This window comes from Ascaphus truei, chromosome 5, assembly GCF_040206685.1.
Source record: "Ascaphus truei isolate aAscTru1 chromosome 5, aAscTru1.hap1, whole genome shotgun sequence".
In the NCBI taxonomy this organism is placed as follows: domain Eukaryota; kingdom Metazoa; phylum Chordata; class Amphibia; order Anura; family Ascaphidae; genus Ascaphus; species Ascaphus truei.
Genome location: NC_134487.1, coordinates 35,575,506 through 35,596,005, shown reverse-complemented (window position 1 = coordinate 35,596,005; position 20,500 = coordinate 35,575,506). Strand labels below are relative to the sequence as shown.

General features: G+C 42.1%; 1 protein-coding gene across 16 annotated transcripts in view; it reads right to left on the bottom strand.

Moving 5' to 3' along the window:
- The window catches only part of MAGI2 (membrane associated guanylate kinase, WW and PDZ domain containing 2), a 1,068,715-nt gene that overhangs the window by 452,157 nt on the left and 596,058 nt on the right, over positions 1-20,500 (bottom strand). For all 16 annotated transcript variants that reach the window (XM_075599598.1, XM_075599601.1, XM_075599590.1 and 13 more), the window contains one exon: positions 11,792-11,911. In XM_075599598.1, coding sequence (XP_075455713.1) covers positions 11,792-11,911 — 120 coding nt within the window. The remainder of the gene's footprint in view (positions 1-11,791; positions 11,912-20,500) is intronic.

Below are 20,500 nucleotides of genomic sequence, written 5' to 3'. Positions count from 1 at the left end.
TGTTACCCAGTCCTGTTTATTTACCTTGCCTGTTATCCTGTTTACCCAGGATTGCTCGTACCTGTCCAATTAAACTCTGTTTACAATCATTTTCTTTCCTGAGTCCTGTCACCTCCGCAGTGTTCTCAGAGTTTGAAACGCCATATTTTTGCTTTTTATGAACTGGCGGAGGGAGGTTGGTGGCCTGGTTACCGAGAGCTCCTGTACCTGTGCAGACCGGCTCCAGTCGCTACCCTGGCATCAATTGAAAAAACCCACTGCTGATTCCCAGACTCCCAAGTTTAAGACCAGTGTTTCTCTCGTGGATTTCCCATACAGTCCTTTGTTTAACCCTGTATGATACTGGGACTCCCACTCCAAAGACAAGTTTACGTATCAGGGATTCTTCTGCAGCATTTGAGGTACCCTTTGCTGACTCTAAGGCTACGGCCCCACTGTATACTGCTGCACGTGCGCCTGGCGAGCTGGTGGCGCGTGCACAGATAAAAGCAGCGATCTGCAGTTTGTAGGGGAGCAATGGGATGGGCGGGCGGGGCCCGGCCCTGATGGGGGTGAGGGCGCAACCATGACAGGGCATATCTGCCCTTCCATTGGCTGCCCGCCGACCACCTGATCGCGGTGCAGGAAGACAAAATGATTGTCTTCCCTGCCAGCGCACGCGCCATCACGATACGTTAGCGCCCACACAAGAAGCTACTGGGGCCTGCCTGATAGAGGCGTGTATCTGGTGTGGGTGCGCATGCCATAGCATGCCCTGTAGCGTGCGGCACAGCGGCAACAGGGGACCTGACCTTAGGCTTTCGCTTCAAAGGCAAGTTTGCCTCTCATTGACTTTCCTGCAGCAATTGATATAACCACTGCAGATTCTCAGGCTCCCATTTCAAAGACTAGCGTATTTTTTACTGATCCCACTGCAGTGCCTGTTATAACCACTGATTCTTGGACTCCCATTTCAAAGACAAGTTTAAGTATCACTGATTTGTCTGCAGTGTCTGAGGTACTTATTACTGACTCTAAGATTCCCAGATCAACAATTATTTCCCTCTGTTATTTCCCTATAGTACCTTATATAACCCTTGATGATTCTGGGACTCCCACTCCAAAGACCAGTTTGTCTCACTAATTCTTCTACAGTGTTTGAGGTATCCATTACTGACTCAGACTTCTGCTTCAAAGACAGGTTTACCTCTCACTGATTTTCCTGCAGTAGCTGATATAATCCTTGCTGATTCAAAGGATCCCGCTTTAAAGACAGATTTACTGCTCACTGATTCCTCTGCAGAGCCTGATGTACCCTTTGCTGGTGCCTACTTCAAAGACAAACGCACCTCTCTTGTATTTCCCTGCAGCGCCTGATGTACCCGTTGCTAATTCCTATGCTCCCACTGTGAAGACAAGCGCACTTCTTTCTGATTTATCCGTCAGAATCTGATGCATCCTCTGCTGATTATATGACTCCCACTGCAAAGACAAGTTTTCTGCACACCGATTCTTGCAGTCTGATGTATCTATGGCAGTTTCCAAGGGTCCCACACCAAAGACAATGTTACTGCTCAAATATTCACTGGCATCTGTATGGATGCATTCCGAAACCCAGCTGGCCAAGGGTGCTGGCCTCCTACTGACGGCCAATCCAACGGCAAAGAACTACTTTGTCACCTTGTCTGTCACAGATAAGTGGCAATGTGTAACTAGACTGACTGTGACAAGAGGATTGTATCTGCGCCTTTCATTGGGTCCCCTCAGTCCAATGAAACATTTGCCGTATGTTTCTGACCTACCCTCCGTGCTTCCTACATCGTACTCTGGTACTCTAATGCAGAAATTTGCATCCAGCTATCAGCCTTCAGATGGATTTATTCAGCCTGTGCCTGTGTCCCCAGCCTTGCTGCCACTCTGCATGCTCAAGTATTCAGACCTCATCACGAACTGGTATCTATGTGTATGCAACAGGCTGAGCAACAAGTCTCGGCCTCCGAATTAATGATGCCTGTGATATTACCTGAGTCTTCCTATGGTGCTATTAACTCTGCTACTACTCGGGGGCATTTCTCCAACAACTCCAAGTCGCCAAGATCACTAATCAAGCCAGCTCCTTAAGTGTCGGGAGGCGCCCCCAGGAGGGGCAGTACTGTAATACCTGTGCTTCGGGGTATAGACAGGAATACAGTATTTTGAAGAACTACAACTCCCAGCGGCATTGCAGCCTAGGACTCACCCACTTCCTCCTTTGTCCCCTACTTAAAGTCCAGAAAGTTGCTCTTTCCAGATGTTTCAACTTTGTTTGCTCGTCAGTCCACGTCCTTGTAACCTGTCCATGTCCTTGTCCCTGTCTGCATGTCCCTGTTTCCCAGTCCTATTTATTTACCTTGCCTGTTATCCTGTTTACCCAGGATTGCTTTTATCTGCTCTAATTAAACCCTGTTTGCAATCATTTTCCTTCCTGAGTTCTGTCACCTCCTCCGTTTTCTCAGAATTAGTCATTTGTTATTGTACATTCACTACTTTGTTTTCCTCTACAAATAATATATTTCGTCTATGCTGAGAGTTCTCTCTGTAATCTTGTTTACTTATGGAGATTCCACATTATATGAGTATTTTGCAGCTACAGTATATACTGCTGTTTTGTGTGTGTATGTGTATATCACAGTTAGGTGGAGGCACTCATAACAGGAGGCACCAGGTGAAGGGGCGGGGTGCCCCCTTATTCAAGGGGGAATAACCAAAAAGTTATTCAATAAACAAAAATCGACTCTGTAAGGACATCCCTGAGAAAAGTGTAAACTATATTAATACATACAGTAGTAACAACGTTTTGGTTCCCCCTGGAACGTTTCTCAAGACTAAATCCAAAAGTCCATCAAGGCCCTTATTTGTACCCAGTGTCAAGAAAGAGGCACGAATGCCGACATCTGTGCATATTCGTTGCGATCCAGGGGGAGCATGGAGGGAAATAGAACAAAAAGACAAAAAACAATCTAAGTGTAGACAGTTTCAAATTAGTGTAAAACTCTATATCTTGTCTTGGCTCATATGTTGTGCCTACTTACAAGATGTAAGTTGTATTCAAGCGGTTTTGACACACAATGGTCTCTGCTAAGGATGTTTTTCTCCACTCTGTGATGCGGTCTCCAATTCTCAGCTCAGCAACCACGTGTATGTGAAAAAAATGATACCATAGTGCAGACCAGTACAATAATAAAACTAGACTTTATAAGGTTTAAAAATGGACACTTACAATAAAAACATATAGTTTAAGCATTTTTCACAATCATTGTGATCAGGGAGAGAAGAGTGTGTTAACTTCAGGCTCACCCGCCTCCTCCGATGTGACTTGGTGTATTTCGTCTCTCTCTGGGACTGTGTGTCTCCGGCGGTGGACTGCGTCCTTCCAGGCTGTATCCCCCCGTGGGCTATCAGACTCCCCTTCAGCTGTTGTTCGCAAGTACTGCACTTGGAGCAACAACAGCTGAAGGGGAGTCTGATAGCCCACGGGGGGATACAGCCTGGAAGGACGCAGTCCACCGCCGGAGACACACAGTCCCAGAGAGAGACGAAATACACCAAGTCACATCGGAGGAGGCGGGTGAGCCTGAAGTTAACACACTCTTCTCTCCCTGATCACAATGATTGTGAAAAATGCTTAAACTATATGTTTTTATTGTAAGTGTCCATTTTTAAACCTTATAAAGTCTAGTTTTATTATTGTACTGGTCTGCACTATGGTATCATTTTTTTCACATACACGTGGTTGCTGAGCTGAGAATTGGAGACCGCATCACAGAGTGGAGAAAAACATCCTTAGCAGAGACCATTGTGTGTCAAAACCGCTTGAATACAACTTACATCTTGTAAGTAGGCACAACATATGAGCCAATCCAAGATATAGAGTTTTACACTAATTTGAAACTGTCTACACTTAGATTGTTTTTTGTCTTTTTGTTCTATTTCCCTCCATGCTCCCCCTGGATTGCAACGAAAGTGACGATTTGTGGGACTAGTGAAACCAGTCCCTACCAGCTGGGTCTGAGCAGGGGGTTTGAACTTTTTATTATCATTTGCACGTTATTAGAGCACATTATTATTGTTGAAAAATCAGTAGATTTTATCAAGAAATTCACTATAAAGTTTAAGTGTACACTAATAGAGTTAGCGCCGTTTCTTTCACCTTCACTTAGCAGACATCTGTGCATATGACATCAGTGTTTGGTGCATTAATGTGCATATAATTACTCAACATGCAATGTGCTCCATCACTAATTTGAGTGTAATTTGCCAAAGAATAAACATTTAAAACCCAGAACTCTCAATGCAGTCTCAGTCCCGTGCTGTTCTGATCATATCAGGTTACCACGGCATGTTCAGAAAGAGATCAAATCCATAATAAAATGATAGCTTTGGCATATTCCTAGCATTTATGCATAAGGTGAAAACTGGAGAAACAAGACTAAAGACTAAAGTCACTGAAGTCTTCTGTAAGTCCTGCCGAGTATCTATGCATTACACCAAATGATAATGTTGTAAGTCCTGCCGAGTATCTATGCATTACACCAAATGATAATGTTGTAAGTCCTGCCGAGTATCTATGCGTTACACCAAATGATAATGTTGTAAGTCCTGCCGAGTATCTATGCATTACACCAAATGATAATGTTGTAAGTCTTGCCAAGTATCTATGCATTACACCAAATGATAATGTTGGTGTTAACAGTCCTGTCCCATAATCCTTGACTCAGAGGTCAGCGACAGCGCACATGCTATGATCCCTGTCAGTAACCAGGACCCAATATAATCATTTTTTAGGATAAGAGAGGGGAAGGGGGCGAGGAAAAAGACAAGGCGGAGTGGCAGGAAACACCATGTCACAAAGAATGCCCCCGTACAAAAAAACAGTAATTACGACATGTATTAATTTATCCAAATATACATTGACACTAGCGGAACATGTGGTCCTCCAGAAAGGCCTTTCTTGTGTACCCACGCAACGTCTCTCCCATTTTAAAACTGAAATTGAGCTTTGTGTAGCTATATCGCAGCCTCCGGCTTTGAGATTTATACAAACTTAAACCCAGGAATATTGTGATGAGTCCTGTTCAGAATTTTTTACTCAAGAAAACCCGTCCTGCCCTGTACTGTCTACTGAAAATCCACAAATCTGTGGTAAATCTGCCAGTTAGGCCGATAATTACAGCTATGGGTTCCGTCGGTTTAACAGTTTATTGATTACAATCTTCAGCCATGTATTGCGGGGTTACTAGGATATCTGAAGTACACTACACTTTATTGAGGTTGAAAACATTGGGAGAAATGCCAGAGTGGAGCACACTTGTTTCAATGGATGTCTCCTCATTGTACACCTGTATACTTAATTCTGAGGGGATAGAGGTGGCCCATCTGTTAATTACAGATAATCCCTTTTACACTAGTCCTCCAGTTGATTACCTTATGGCACTTCTACATTTTATCCTACATAAAAATTATTTTAAGTTTGAGAACTACTTCTATTTACAAAAAACAGAATGTGGTTTTGAATGTGTCCCCCTTGTATGTGAATGTATACATACAAGGAAGTACACATTCTGACCAATTACACATACTATATCGTGGCTTTATCAGAGGTTATTACAGATACATAGATGATTTGTTTTTTTATATACAGCTTCAAAAGATGAACTGGAAAAATGTATACATGGTTTGAATTCTCTTGATCTACCTGTCAGATTCACTGTAGTTTTTGATGAGACATCTGTTCAATATTTAGACTTTACCATTAGTAAAGTGAATGGTAGATTTAGTACAAACCTTTATGTCAAACTGACTGATAGAAATACAATTTTACACTCTAAAAGCTTCCTTTCGTAGCCACTCAAAAGGGGTTTGGCCTTTTTCACAATTCGTCAGGGTCATTCGGATTGTTGAAGACCGTGATGAATGTTTTAGATGACAAACATGGAGGAGAAGTTCATACAGAGGAGACTACTTAGCCTCAAATATAAGCTCAGACATTGAGAGAACTTTAAGATTAGACAGAGCTATACTATTATGTCCTAACAAACCAAGACTACCAATGACCGATGTATAGTGGTTGGTGAACATAATACTTCTTTGAAGTTTATAAGAGATATGGTACACAAAACTGGAACATCCTTGACTCAGATGTACCTTTGAACTAATTGATGAACCATAGACATACGCTTGCTTACAAAAGGGGTAGGAACATAAGGGACATGATAAGGAGCAGACCCTGTAGAAAAATACACCCCCTGTAGACCATTTCATCCACCACCAAAGCAAGGGAGCTGCCATTGCTATGGATGTGTCACTTGTAACGATTTGATTCTTGGAAAATCCTTATCACACACACTTACGGGCAGGATTTATAACATTAAGCAATGCATGAATTGCAATTCCTCATCCGTTATATATATCATCAAATGTCCATGTGGGCTATATTACGTGGGGAAAACGGAACGCATGCCAAACGAAAGAATACCTGCTCGTAAATCAAGCATCAGGATGGCATATAGATGGCCATACAGAATTGCCAGTGGCTACATTTTTTTTTACTGGCAAAGCATAATGTCGCCAGCTTTAAATGTACAGTATGCCATTTGAACAGATTTCAAGACATCCACTAGGTGGTGATATGGGGAGACGTCTCCTGCAAATGGAATGTTTCTGGATTTACAGTATACTCTGGATACAGTAAACCCACGTGTATTGAATACTTATTTATGATATTCATGCTTTCTGGACCCTAGATGCGTTGGTGTTTTCGATCTTTGTTCTAGGATGCCTCTCTTGTTTGGTGAATACACTACACTTGAATCGCAGACTCGAAATGCTTATTTTGGATATTCTTTTGACTGCATTGTATACTGCTTGTGTTAGCGTTTCCTCCCTATGGCACATTGGAGAATCTGTACCCCATCAAACCCAAAGAAAAAGTAGATAACAATCATTTACAATAAAGAACAACATATACTAGGGCTTCATGGCTTATATCCAATAATGGAAGAAAATAGAATGGCTGGCTGAATACACAAAGAGTGACATGTAAATGAGACCTCATACGGTAACCCTATAAAACATTGGATATTTCTATATGTGGAAACTGAATATCCTTTAATGTGTATATCAACACGAGAAGACAATGCCAGTAAAGACAAACCAGTGGAGTGAGGTTCTTTATGGCTACAGTGAAGTCCCTGAAGGAGGGGGCACTGGATATAATCAAACAGCTATTCAAAGTCCCCCACAAACAGTTAATGAGATTGGGAATGCCTTAAGTGGGGGAAGATTAACATGACACAAATGCCTATGCAAGAGTGAGAGACAGAGGGGGGAAGACAGATACATGCGGCGAGGAGATGTGAGAGGGGAGATAGAGGAGGGGCCTTGCAAGGAGGTGCGAGATGGGGGGGAATAGAGGTGTGATAGAGGAGGGGGAGGCTTGCAAGGCCGCAGACATCGAGGGGGGGGGGGATGTGTCAAAACTCTAGTCCTGGGCCCCAGGAAATCTGTCTGCGACCCTGTTGCCTACCACTGTTGTAGATAAATCATCAATAGCGATGATCCCATTCAGAATATACAAACCTTTAGCCCACCTCATTTACTGGATCAATGGCAAACGGCATTCTAAACACAGTAAATTAAGTGCTCTTGCTCTCTGTTATTTTTTAATAAACACTGTTTGTAAATTGTACGGATGTAGCCAGGGGAACACTGCTGGCAACTGACCGCGGCATTTCCCGGCAGCAAGGAGCACAGCCTCATGCAGCCCATAAGCAGAAAGTGACGGGCCGCAGCTCTCACCTTGTGCGGAACCTTAGCCTGGCTACATCTGTAAGAGCATATTGAAGTTGTGCACATCAATAACACTGGGCTGCCATGTTTACAGTTTTGAGCTTGCCATGGCTGTATTAAAAAAAGCAGAGCATCTTGTGTCTCATGTCTCATGCTTCCCTTCCTACTGGGATTTTTATTAACGTGCAGAAAAAAAGGCACAGCAGATGTGTCTATTGTGCCCTTTGCCTGTTGTATTTAGAGGCCCCTAGGGTTGCCAGACGTTATAGATATATGGGATTGTCCCTTGTTTCATTGACTTGTCGCGCTGTCCCAGAAAGGTCTACGGCATAATTGTTCCATATTTTAGTGCCTTGACATGACATGCCCCATCTTAAAATTACTGCAATGTAATCAGTCATAACATTTGATAGATTTCTATTTGAGTGCACTTAATAGTTACCTTTTCCGATAGACACTGTCATGGAACAAGAATCATATTTCTGTTTGACCACCCTTCTGCTTGTCACCTCCTTAAGTTCAGCTGCATATATTTGTTCCTCACACACACACACTGTGCCTGTGTGATGTATCACTATGTTGCCTTTTCCTTCCAGTCTGCCAGTACTCTGGTTGCCCTGGCAACATCTCCAGTCCTCCTAGGTATTGGACTTTACCATTCCCCTCTGTCCCTGCTGACAGTTGGTTTAGCCTGCCCCTATTCCTGTGTCTCTTTCTTTTCCATTCCTGACTTGACTGAGTGAGTACCTTCCTGTCACACTCCCATGGCAAGGCCATCTCTTTCTACCTGCCCTTAACTACAAACTCACAACTACACAACATCCACAAGAGCCTGTATTCACTGCTGCTTTTCCAATAAAGTGAAGGAAATATTATAGGACTTGGCGTGATTTGGAAAGGGGGCTGAGTTAGAACTATCTGGGGCTACTCACACATCACACGTGACGCTGGCTTCAGAATAGACGCACTTTACTAAATCATTAAAATAATAAAGCCGGGTCATCTTATATTACCGTGACACCCTCCCCTATAGGCGTTACTCTTTCTCCCACTGCTACTTGTTTGCATAGTGCGCATCTTTCTCCGCCCAGCCGAGAGCAGAGATGATAAAAACCAAAGAATATAGCGGACGGCGGGAGAAACCATTCAGCTGGAAGCAGTTGCAAATCATTCATCACTCATAATGATGTCACACTTTCATCATGGATTTTGGCGTCCCCATATTATACAAACTTAAATGTGGTAACCCTAGATGCTCCACATAAATAGAATATAAGTAAAACCAACAAGTAAATCTCACAATTGTTGTCAATTGTCATATTAATATACAAAGAAACGGGTGAACTAGATGTGCCTTTATCAGTATATGTTTCAATAGAAGAAAGGAAAAATACTTTACACCGGGGGGGCTCAACTCCAGTCCTCAAGACCCCCCAACAGGTCAGGTTTTGAGGATATCCATGATTCAGCACAGGTGGCTCAATAAGTACCAGCTACAGCACAGGTGGCTCAGTCTCTGCTTCAGAACAGGTGGCTCAATTAGTCCCTGTTTCAGCACAGATGGCTCAGAGGCTCAGCCAACTGTGCTGAAGCTGGGATATCCTGAAAACCTGACAATAACATGACATTAAGGGCCTCATGCAGAGAGCAGCGAATGTAAAAATTGGAGAGTTTCAGAAAAAGTAGCTTTAATGGAGAGTTTTATTCTCCATATGCAGAAATGGGCGAAATCCGCTATTTTTAGCATTACTGCATGTGGAGAATTGTAAAGGAGGAGATTCGCGCAGCTGAAAGGGAGAGAAAAAAAAATCGCGCATTTTTTTTTTCTCCCTATAGCCGGCTTCTTGCCAACTTTAGTTGGCGGAGAAAATTGACGAAAATCGCGCCAAAAACAGCCGCTAGATGGTGAGCGCGCCTTTCTGAATTTGGATATTTTTCAGACTGGCGAGATGTAGTTTCTCGCCAGCCGCGCGGCGAGATTTTCAATTGGAAAAAAAAAATGGCGCTTTTTTCCAAACTCGCTATTTTCGGCTGTTTTTAGCGCGATTTTCGCCGGAAAATGGCGAGATTGTTCATAGCGCTGCTCTCTGCATGAGGCCCTAAGTCTATGCTAAGGAGATATACAATGGCCATTGTTTTTACATATAATTAGCTTTGTGGACATCAGGGGAACAAACATATGTTACTGATTTAGGTGACATTATGATCCCTGATTTAACAAAGTATGTCATTTAATACTTAACTCAAGGCAATACTAGCAAATCTGCTGGAGTGAAGCGTAGATTAACCGTAAACTGGGATCTGGCCCCAAATCGCGAGATTTGGCGTGCAAATCAAATTTGAATATTTGCTGCAAATCGCACAATAAGATGGTAACGGTAAGTGGTAACGCATTCATTGTGCGATTACAGGTGCAAAAATGTTTGCTACATCTTTAGGTTCCTTAATATGGAGTCAAGGGAAAATAAAGGTTATTGCCGTGGGGTGTATTATTTCCTTAATTGAATGCTGCTTTTTGAATCGAACGTAGGCCTGGGGACCTGATGCAACAATGATATCTATTTATATGAGGGTATGATATAACTCCAATGTTTTCAAATTGAATTTCAACACTGTCACATACACAGACTTAGCACAGCAGATCTGCTCGCTATCTTGTGAAAGGCATCTGATCAGCTGGTGAGAAGCCTATTCTTTCCCAGCAGTTGCCTACGGTTGTTTGTTGAGTGGAAGCAGATTCCTCATTTCATTGTATTCTTCTGCTAGACAGCTAGATTACATGGCTGGGGCTTTTCTTAGCAATGACTCTGACTTCTGATTTGGTGCGTTTACCCGGGGCTGTGTTCAACTGTATTATAAACGTTACTGCTAAGATATTGAAGGCATCTCTGGCAACAGAGGGGTTGAGAAGGAGCAGCTCAGTGAGTAAAGACACTGTGGAACCTGGTTCAATTGCTGGAGTCGGATCCTTATGACCTTGGGCAAGTTACTTTATCTCCCTGTGCCCAAATCATAGATTGTAAGCTTAACTGCATAGTGTTGGTAAAAATCTTAGGTGCTGCTTACCGCGCACTACAGTATACTGTATTTTGAGTCCTTTCCTTGGGAGAAAAGCACTATTTGAAATAAAGTTAGCATTAAGATGTTACATTTGCCACTTGCTTGTTCAATCTTTTTAACTCCTTCATTGCCCTCTGGTAGCCAAAAGGGTTAAATAGCAACTGCATTAGTATAAATCTAAAGGTAAAGCAACAGGCAGCACCATTTTCAGGCTTGTACTGTCCATAATAAGTGTTTGTTTATTTATTTTTAAACTATATATGCAAACTAGACTCTTCTTTTAATATTCTGCAGGTACAAAATCAATGAGAAAAGCAGAGTGGCTCGTGTCTCGTCTCACGCTTCCTTTCTTACTGTGATTTTATTTACAGAAAAAAAGGCACAGCAGCTGTGTCTATTGTGCCGTGTGCCTGTTGTACTTAGATGCACCCCATAAATAGAAAATAAACCTCACCATTTTTGTCAATTGTAGTATTAATGAACTAGATGTGCTTTTTTTATCAGTATACAGTATGTTTCAATACAAGAAAGGAAAAAGCTGCAATTAAAAATGGTATGTTGCTGCCTTTACACCAGTTGTACTCAACTCCAGTCCTCAAGACTCCCCCCAACAGGTCTGGTTTTCCGGATATCCCTGCTTCAGCACAGGTGGCTCAATCAGCCCCTGATTGAGCACAGGTGGCTCAATCAGAGGCTCAGTCTTCGGCTGAGCCACCTGTGCTAAAGCTGGGATAGCCTGACAACCTGACCTGATGGGGCAGCTTGAGGACTGAAGTTGAGCACCCTTACTTTCCCAGCAATGTGCCTCACGTTAGTAAAACGCTCCTGGGACACAGTAAAACTATATTTCGGGTGGGGGAGGAGGGGGTTACAGCTATATAAAGGAGCATGCCTGCCACGCTAGCTCTGCAGACGGAACACTCACCTTCATAGGTTCCACTTTCTAAGAGAGCCCCACTTTTCTCTAATTCCATAAAGTCTTCCACAGTAATAAAGTTGTAGTCCACGCCGGGCACCTCTCCCTCCTTAGGTTGTCGCGTGGTACCTGAAGAGAAGTGAGAAAACGCTCGAGTTAAACCAGCGAATGAACAAGCTCCGATATATTTCAAAAGAAGCACACAGATGATTTGCAGGCAGATGATATACGAGTCTGTGTGTATCACTTTATACTTCAGAATGTAATTGCTTTGTCACATATCTCCATTTTACGGCACTAAGTGATTTTAACTGATGTTTAAGACCTACAAATAACTCTGCCTTCTGTCAAAATGAAACGCAGGCAACACTCGGATTTCTCCGAGTCTTCAATGCCCTTCGCCAGGAGTATTACTGGTCGTGTTAAGTTTCTCCAAGCAGCAGTTCATATTGACACTTGAAATGTGATACATTGGAAAGCAGAATAGATTGTTCCTGTGTAATTGCAGCCACCGATCTACAGGGAACCCGAAAAAGACCTCTGCAGTTCTCTTTCAAAAATGACCTGGAAAACCCACCCCACTGCTGTATAAACAAGCTGTTTAGCTATAGGTGCCCCCCCCCCCCATGGGATGAACGCAGCGATTGTACAACACACGCTCTACTTTATTTGTTTCCTTGTTGCAATGTAGGTAAATATGCTGCTGCTTCCACTTGGGTTTGGTTTTTGTTGGTAAATCTGATGCTGTTTTTTTTGGCCAGCATTGCAACAGTTGAAGCAGCAATCTCCTTCAGAAGCCTATATGAGTTTAAGTCCCCAAATGAATAATAATAATTTTATTTCATGTACTGTAGCACTTTTCTCCCAGTGGGACTCAGAGCGCTTCGCAATTACAGTATGGCGCAGGGGAGCGCAAACGTTTGCAGCTGCGCCCCCCTGCCTTTCTTCCGCTGGTGCTCGTACCCGCTCACTTACCTTAATGCGGCGAGGGTCATGTGACGTCACGTGACCCGCAGCGTCATTTGATACGTGTGACATCATATCACACGACCCCGCAGCGTCATTTGACGCTGCGTTGCCATGGACACACGTGACGCCGGCAGAGTCACGGTAAGTATAGTGTTGCAGAGGCCTCACGCGATCTCCAGGCATTTAATCTAAATGCCTGGGGGAAGAGCACGGGACCTCTGCAACCGCCTGCGCCCCCCCCCCCCAGAAAAATCTCCCGCCCCACTTTCTGCACCGCTGGTATTGTGCACTGTAGGCAGCACATAGGCATTTTACAATCTATGTTTGGATGAGTTAACAATCTATGCCCAAGGTTGCAAGGAGCAGACACCAGGAATTGAGCCTCTCTTTCTCTCAAAGTTGTTACAATCTTGCCCCCCTGACCATGTCCTGCCTGCAATGGGCTTTGGGAAGAGTTTCATTTTAACCTCCAGGACACTTCATATTTCAAACACATCTCCTGAACAAAGCATGAGATTTTACAAATAAAACCCGCTTTGGAAAGGGCAAAAAATAGAAATCTTAAAGTAAAGATACTGAATATGGTACTACATGAGAAAAGGAGATTCAAGGCAAAAGGCTGGAGAGTCCTGGAGAGCCTACACTGACTTCATCAGTCAGACCCTTGATGAAGTCAGTGCATCTGACGAAACGACATAGGGTACACGTCATCACATTAGTGCCGGTTAGCTGTGTGAGAGGATTCCCCATTGAAGGAGCTGAAGGCAAAGAGAAGTGAGCCTAAAAGGTTCAGTGATACGTCCACAGTTATCCAGCTAAGGATTTGAGAAGTGACGAACTCTGTGATTGTGGCACTCCTGGGCATTTGATCCATCTAGCAGTGCCAGGTGCAGTGTGATTACGTCGATGGGCCGTCGGAACAGCTACACCACTCCCTCCTTTAAATACCATCAGCTCACCAAATTTACTTGCTTTTCCCCCGGATCAGCATGCATACTGTGTGTCTCTCTGTGCTGCAGTTTGGAGACTTAGCTAACGGGGACCTGCAGTCTTATACTATACCGATTCCTTGTTGGGAATTGTGCGAATGAATTGAGCCCACACTTGTTCACTTTTACCCATTCCGGAGTCACAGGATTGTTATATCATATTCCTCACTCACATTAGTGTTTTGGACTTTGTGGTACACTGGCGACACACTTTATTCGAGCTCGGCTAGTACCACGAATTCGGGTATACCCGGGTGTATTGAGGTTTGTGACTGTTTTCTGCCCGAGTGCATTGGGTTATTTCCCAAGCAGGGATTGAAGCATTTTATTCCCGCTGGCTGAAATACTGCACAGTATATATATATATACTGCATTACAATTCATGAATTTATGCCATCTGGTAGACACGCGAAGCATTGCAGCCTATTAAATCCTAATCATTATCATTTAACAGATCAGCCGCCCGTCAGCCAGGCATGAACCCAGGCTGGGAAGGCAAATGCAACGGGGTTTGTCAGAGGTGAGGAGCGGCGCATTCCAGGTATCTGCCAGGTACATACTGGGTATTTGCTCGAATAAAGTGTGTCGGTGCAGTATGTACCTGAACATTTATCTGCCACCTCTCTTATTAAATCAACTGCTATGTATCACCGTATGCCTCAGCAAACATCTACTCTCTTCACTGAATTACAGCATATGGTTGGCAACATTTGTTTCTTATACCTGTACATTGTATACATTGCATTTTACAATTGTTTTTTATCTTTGTAATACAGTATATCAATATATCTGGGTATTTGCTTGCCCTGTTTTAATAACATTGTTTTACATTTGATACCTCTACACACTTTTGCGCTCTATTTTTTTCTTTTGTACACTTGATTATGGATTAGGTTAATCCACACCTAGAGCAGCATTAGATTGTAGTATATGCGATTCATTTTATATATTTCATTTATTATTACACTTTAAATCTATACATGTAACCCTCTTTCCTGCTGACTAGACAGGCTACTGATGCTGTATATACCTGCTGGCTCACCGAGATCTGAGCCTCCGCTAACTGGGAGCTTGGGGCAACAATAGTAAATGGCAGCGCCTCCACTTGCCCAGGATCCCCTAGATGTGAGATTCCCCTGGACAAGAACAATAATAACAACCCACAAGTATATGTAACAGTTTACTATATATACTTTGGTCCTAATAACACATATGCATGAAATAACATTAGCGAACATACACACTTATATGGCAGTTATAACCTTGAATGACATATACACATATAAGAATGATATAGCTGTATACCAGTAGTTCAGAGTGCACACACTGTGCAAGTGTCCCTTCCCACCACCGTGTGCACCCCACACCGTGTCCAATGTACTGGACCAATCCCTTGGTCACTTAACCTTTAGTGTCCCCAAGAAATCCACCCCCCAAGGCGGGATCAGCGCCTGTAGGTACCGGTGTTGGTTCACTTTATAATAATGAAGAAGTGAAGATCATCAGGAAGCGCAATGTCATGTAAAAAACAGAAGAAAATTCCCTGATGGTGCAGTATTGTGATTGATATGTGATAAATATCAAGGTGCAGTGTGCTGGATACTCACAAGTGTAGAGTGAGCAATGTTCCCATAAAGGTTTCTTTATGTGTGTCAGCCCGTTGGACCGTCAGACAGGTAAGTGGAATGGTAAGTGCTGGAGACCTTAAGTGAATAATAAAACGGACATAGTGCAGACTGTACAAAATATCTTTAAAAGTAAGTATATGTGCAATACACTCACATGGTTTCTAAAGGTAACAAGCGTTTAGATCACACAGGTTGGATCTCAGCAATGAATGAGCTGTTCTCTGTCCCCCCTCTGCCTCGGCAGGCGTGCGTGTCACTGATGCGTCTCACCCTAACCGGAAACCGGAAGTGACGTCATCTGCTCTGGGGGACGCCGATCCTGTGGGAGTTTTTCTCATCAGCCTCACTCTACGCGTTTCTCCGTATTGCGGTTTCTTCAGGAGTGTATGGCTGACATGCTCTAGGAGGATTTTATACGCTATGCTCAGATCCCATTGGTGGGCAATTAAGTATGGTAATCCAAATCACTAATTAGGGCAGGGATTACAGGTGTAAACAGGCAATATTTGTACAACTCATATCAATTATGAGTATAAACAGACATAAAAGTTATAAGACTCATATCATACATATATGAGTCTTCCAAAAGAATTTTAATAAAATGAACTTAAAATTAACGATATACACATATTAGTTAAAATGGTTAAAATAATTAAAATAAATTAAATTAACCGCTACAACATGATTAACCCCTAAATAAACTGAGCTAGTCATATAATAGCAGACATGGTGATGTAGTTTATCTAGTGGAGAAAAGACAGGCATGTTAGAATCATTCACAGAAAAGGTTTTATGTCGAACTCAAGATTTAAACCTTGGGGGGAAATGGTTTTTAGCTCGAATATCCAGAATGATTCCCTCTTGATTAAATTTAAGTCTCTATTGCCCCCCCTCCAATGGGGCAAAACTTGCTCTATGGCTTTGAATGAGAAGCTGGCAGGATTGGAGCTATGTGTCAATAAAAAATGGTTCGAAACACTGTGGGTTGTGAGTTTGCGTTTTATATTACCCAGATGTTCTAATATGCGCGTTCTAAGCGGGCGTATGGTCTTCCCAATGTATTGTAAGCCACACTCACATTCCGCAAGGTAAATGACATGACTGGATCTACAGTTCAAATGCTGTTTAATTTTATAAGATTTCTGTGTTACATTAGATTTGAAACTGTATACTTCTTTAGAGCTATGCTGGCAAGCAGTGCACATTTTACATTCATAAAATCCTTTGGGGGGATCTAGCCAAGTGTGCTTTTTGGCAATTGTATTTCTCAGTGCACTCGGGGACAGGAAGTTTTTAATATTAGGTGCTCTCCTATAAACCATTTTTACTCTGTCCGCCAAATGTTCCCCCAAAATTGGGTCATTTCTGAGTACCGGCCAGTGGTTATTAAGGATTCTATTAATCTTACTGGCATCCTTATTGAATTGTGTGATAAAAGGCACTTGTATAGTGTCCATCTCTACAGTTAATTTTGGGGCAGGTGTGAGCATGGATTCTCTTGGGGTACTCTTAGTTCTAGCTAATGCTCTATCTATTACATCCCTCTTGTAGTTTCTCTCTCTAAACCTTTTAGTTAAAACTGTGGATTGCTCCTCAAAAACATGGTTATCTGTGCAATTACGCTTTAATCTGCGGTACTGCCCATATGGGATGTTTCCAATCCACTTATTGAGGTGGCAGCTTGATTGTAAAATGTAATTATTTGCGTCCACCTCTTTAAAATGGTTTTTGGTCTTAATAAGGCCATTTTCCAGATAAATGCAAAGGTCTAGAAAGTTGATAGAGGTGCTACTGACTATAGATGTAAATCTCAGATTGTACTCATTGTCATCCAAATACAAGAGGAACACATCTAGATCTTTCACAGTACCCTTCCATACAAAGATAATATCATCTATGTACCTCCGCCATGTGACCAAATTTGCGTCCAGCCCAGGCCAAGACCATATATATTGGTCCTCCCACATGGCCATCAATAGATTAGCATAGCTGGGCGCAAATTTGGTCCCCATGGCGGTCCCACAGAGTTGCAAATAAAAAACCTCGTTGAACCAAAAGAAGTTCTTGCTTAGGACAAACTTAATGCATTCCACCAAAAAGTCTACTTGTATTGTGGGCAAAATCCCTTCCTTTTCCAAAAAATGTCTGGCGGCTCTACATCCATCTACATGTCTAATGGATGTGTAAAGAGCCGTCACATCTGCTGTCACCAATAAGAAGTTATCCTGCCATTCTATCTCTCTCAGCATCAGGATTACGTCATTCGTATCTTTCAAATAAGATTTTTGCTTTTTGACTATTCCCTGTAAATAACTATCCACAAACTCTGACAGGTTAGCCGTTAGTGACCCAATGCCAGATATTATAGGCCGTCCTGGCGGATGAGTGCGGTTTTTATGTATCTTAGGTAGGAAGTAGAAAACGGGGAATATCGGATCCTCTACATTTAAGAACTTTAATTCATGTTCCTCCAATATTCCCCGTTCTCTTCCATTTCCCAAAAGAGTTTGTAGTTCTTTTTTATACATGGAAGAAGGGTTAGATGTAAGTTTCTGGTATGTACCTGTATCACCCAGTATCTTATTTGCTTCAGACATATAGTAGTCGTGATCTAATATCACTACTCCCCCTCCCTTGTCCGCTGGTTTTATTACAATAGTTTTGTCTGCTGATAGTTCTTCTAGTGCCAATTTTTCAGATTTTGTTAGATTCGAATGGTACTTCTTATTATTATTAGAAAGGGCTTCTAGATCCTTGGTGATTAATTGGAAAAATACTTCCAAGTGGTTGCCTTTTGCAAACTTTGGGAAAAAATGACTTTTGGGTTTAAATTTAGAGTGGACACAGTCCACTGTATCGGTGTCCAATGTGGATACATCTGCAACTTTATTTATTTTGGTGTCAGTCCAGTTTTTAATTTCAACATCTTTATTCAAATAGAACCTCTTAAGGGTTAGTGACCTTATAAATCTGTGAGCATCTAAGTATAGACCAAATTTATTTGGTCCAACAGTTGGTGCAAAGGTAAGGCCTTTACTAATTACTCCTCTCTGGGATTCTGTGAGATTTTTACAACTGAGATTAAAAATATTTTTAGAATCTAATTTAACTTTCTTGTTTTTCCGTGCTCTGCCCCCTCGTCTCCCTCTGACATGCGTCTTTTGTTTTTGGGTTTGCCAGAGGTGCTTTGTATGGAAGGGTACTGTGAAAGATCTAGATGTGTTCCTCTTGTATTTGGATGACAATGAGTACAATCTGAGATTTACATCTATAGTCAGTAGCACCTCTATCAACTTTCTAGACCTTTGCATTTATCTGGAAAATGGCCTTATTAAGACCAAAAACCATTTTAAAGAGGTGGACGCAAATAATTACATTTTACAATCAAGCTGCCACCTCAATAAGTGGATTGGAAACATCCCATATGGGCAGTACCGCAGATTAAAGCGTAATTGCACAGATAACCATGTTTTTGAGGAGCAATCCACAGTTTTAACTAAAAGGTTTAGAGAGAGAAACTACAAGAGGGATGTAATAGATAGAGCATTAGCTAGAACTAAGAGTACCCCAAGAGAATCCATGCTCACACCTGCCCCAAAATTAACTGTAGAGATGGACACTATACAAGTGCCTTTTATCACACAATTCAATAAGGATGCCAGTAAGATTAATAGAATCCTTAATAACCACTGGCCGGTACTCAGAAATGACCCAATTTTGGGGGAACATTTGGCGGACAGAGTAAAAATGGTTTATAGGAGAGCACCTAATATTAAAAACTTCCTGTCCCCGAGTGCACTGAGAAATACAATTGCCAAAAAGCACACTTGGCTAGATCCCCCCAAAGGATTTTATGAATGTAAAATGTGCACTGCTTGCCAGCATAGCTCTAAAGAAGTATACAGTTTCAAATCTAATGTAACACAGAAATCTTATAAAATTAAACAGCATTTGAACTGTAGATCCAGTCATGTCATTTACCTTGCGGAATGTGAGTGTGGCTTACAATACATTGGGAAGACCATACGCCCGCTTAGAACGCGCATATTAGAACATCTGGGTAATATAAAACGCAAACTCACAACCCACAGTGTTTCGAACCATTTTTTATTGACACATAGCTCCAATCCTGCCAGCTTCTCATTCAAAGCCATAGAGCAAGTTTTGCCCCATTGGAGGGGGGGCAATAGAGACTTAAATTTAATCAAGAGGGAATCATTCTGGATATTCGAGCTAAAAACCATTTCCCCCCAAGGTTTAAATCTTGAGTTCGACATAAAACCTTTTCTGTGAATGATTCTAACATGCCTGTCTTTTCTCCACTAGATAAACTACATCACCATGTCTGCTATTATATGACTAGCTCAGTTTATTTAGGGGTTAATCATGTTGTAGCGGTTAATTTAATTTATTTTAATTATTTTAACCATTTTAACTAATATGTGTATATCGTTAATTTTAAGTTCATTTTATTAAAATTCTTTTGGAAGACTCATATATGTATGATATGAGTCTTATAACTTTTATGTCTGTTTATACTCATAATTGATATGAGTTGTACAAATATTGCCTGTTTACACCTGTAATCCCTGCCCTAATTAGTGATTTGGATTACCATACTTAATTGCCCACCAATGGGATCTGAGCATAGCGTATAAAATCCTCCTAGAGCATGTCAGCCATACACTCCTGAAGAAACCGCAATACGGAGAAACGCGTAGAGTGAGGCTGATGAGAAAAACTCCCACAGGATCGGCGTCCCCCAGAGCAGATGACGTCACTTCCGGTTTCCGGTTAGGGTGAGACGCATCAGTGACACGCACGCCTGCCGAGGCAGAGGGGGGACAGAGAACAGCTCATTCATTGCTGAGATCCAACCTGTGTGATCTAAACGCTTGTTACCTTTAGAAACCATGTGAGTGTATTGCACATATACTTACTTTTAAAGATATTTTGTACAGTCTGCACTATGTCCGTTTTATTATTCACTTAAGGTCTCCAGCACTTACCATTCCACTTACCTGTCTGACGGTCCAACGGGCTGACACACATAAAGAAACCTTTATGGGAACATTGCTCACTCTACACTTGTGAGTATCCAGCACACTGCACCTTGATATTTATCACATATC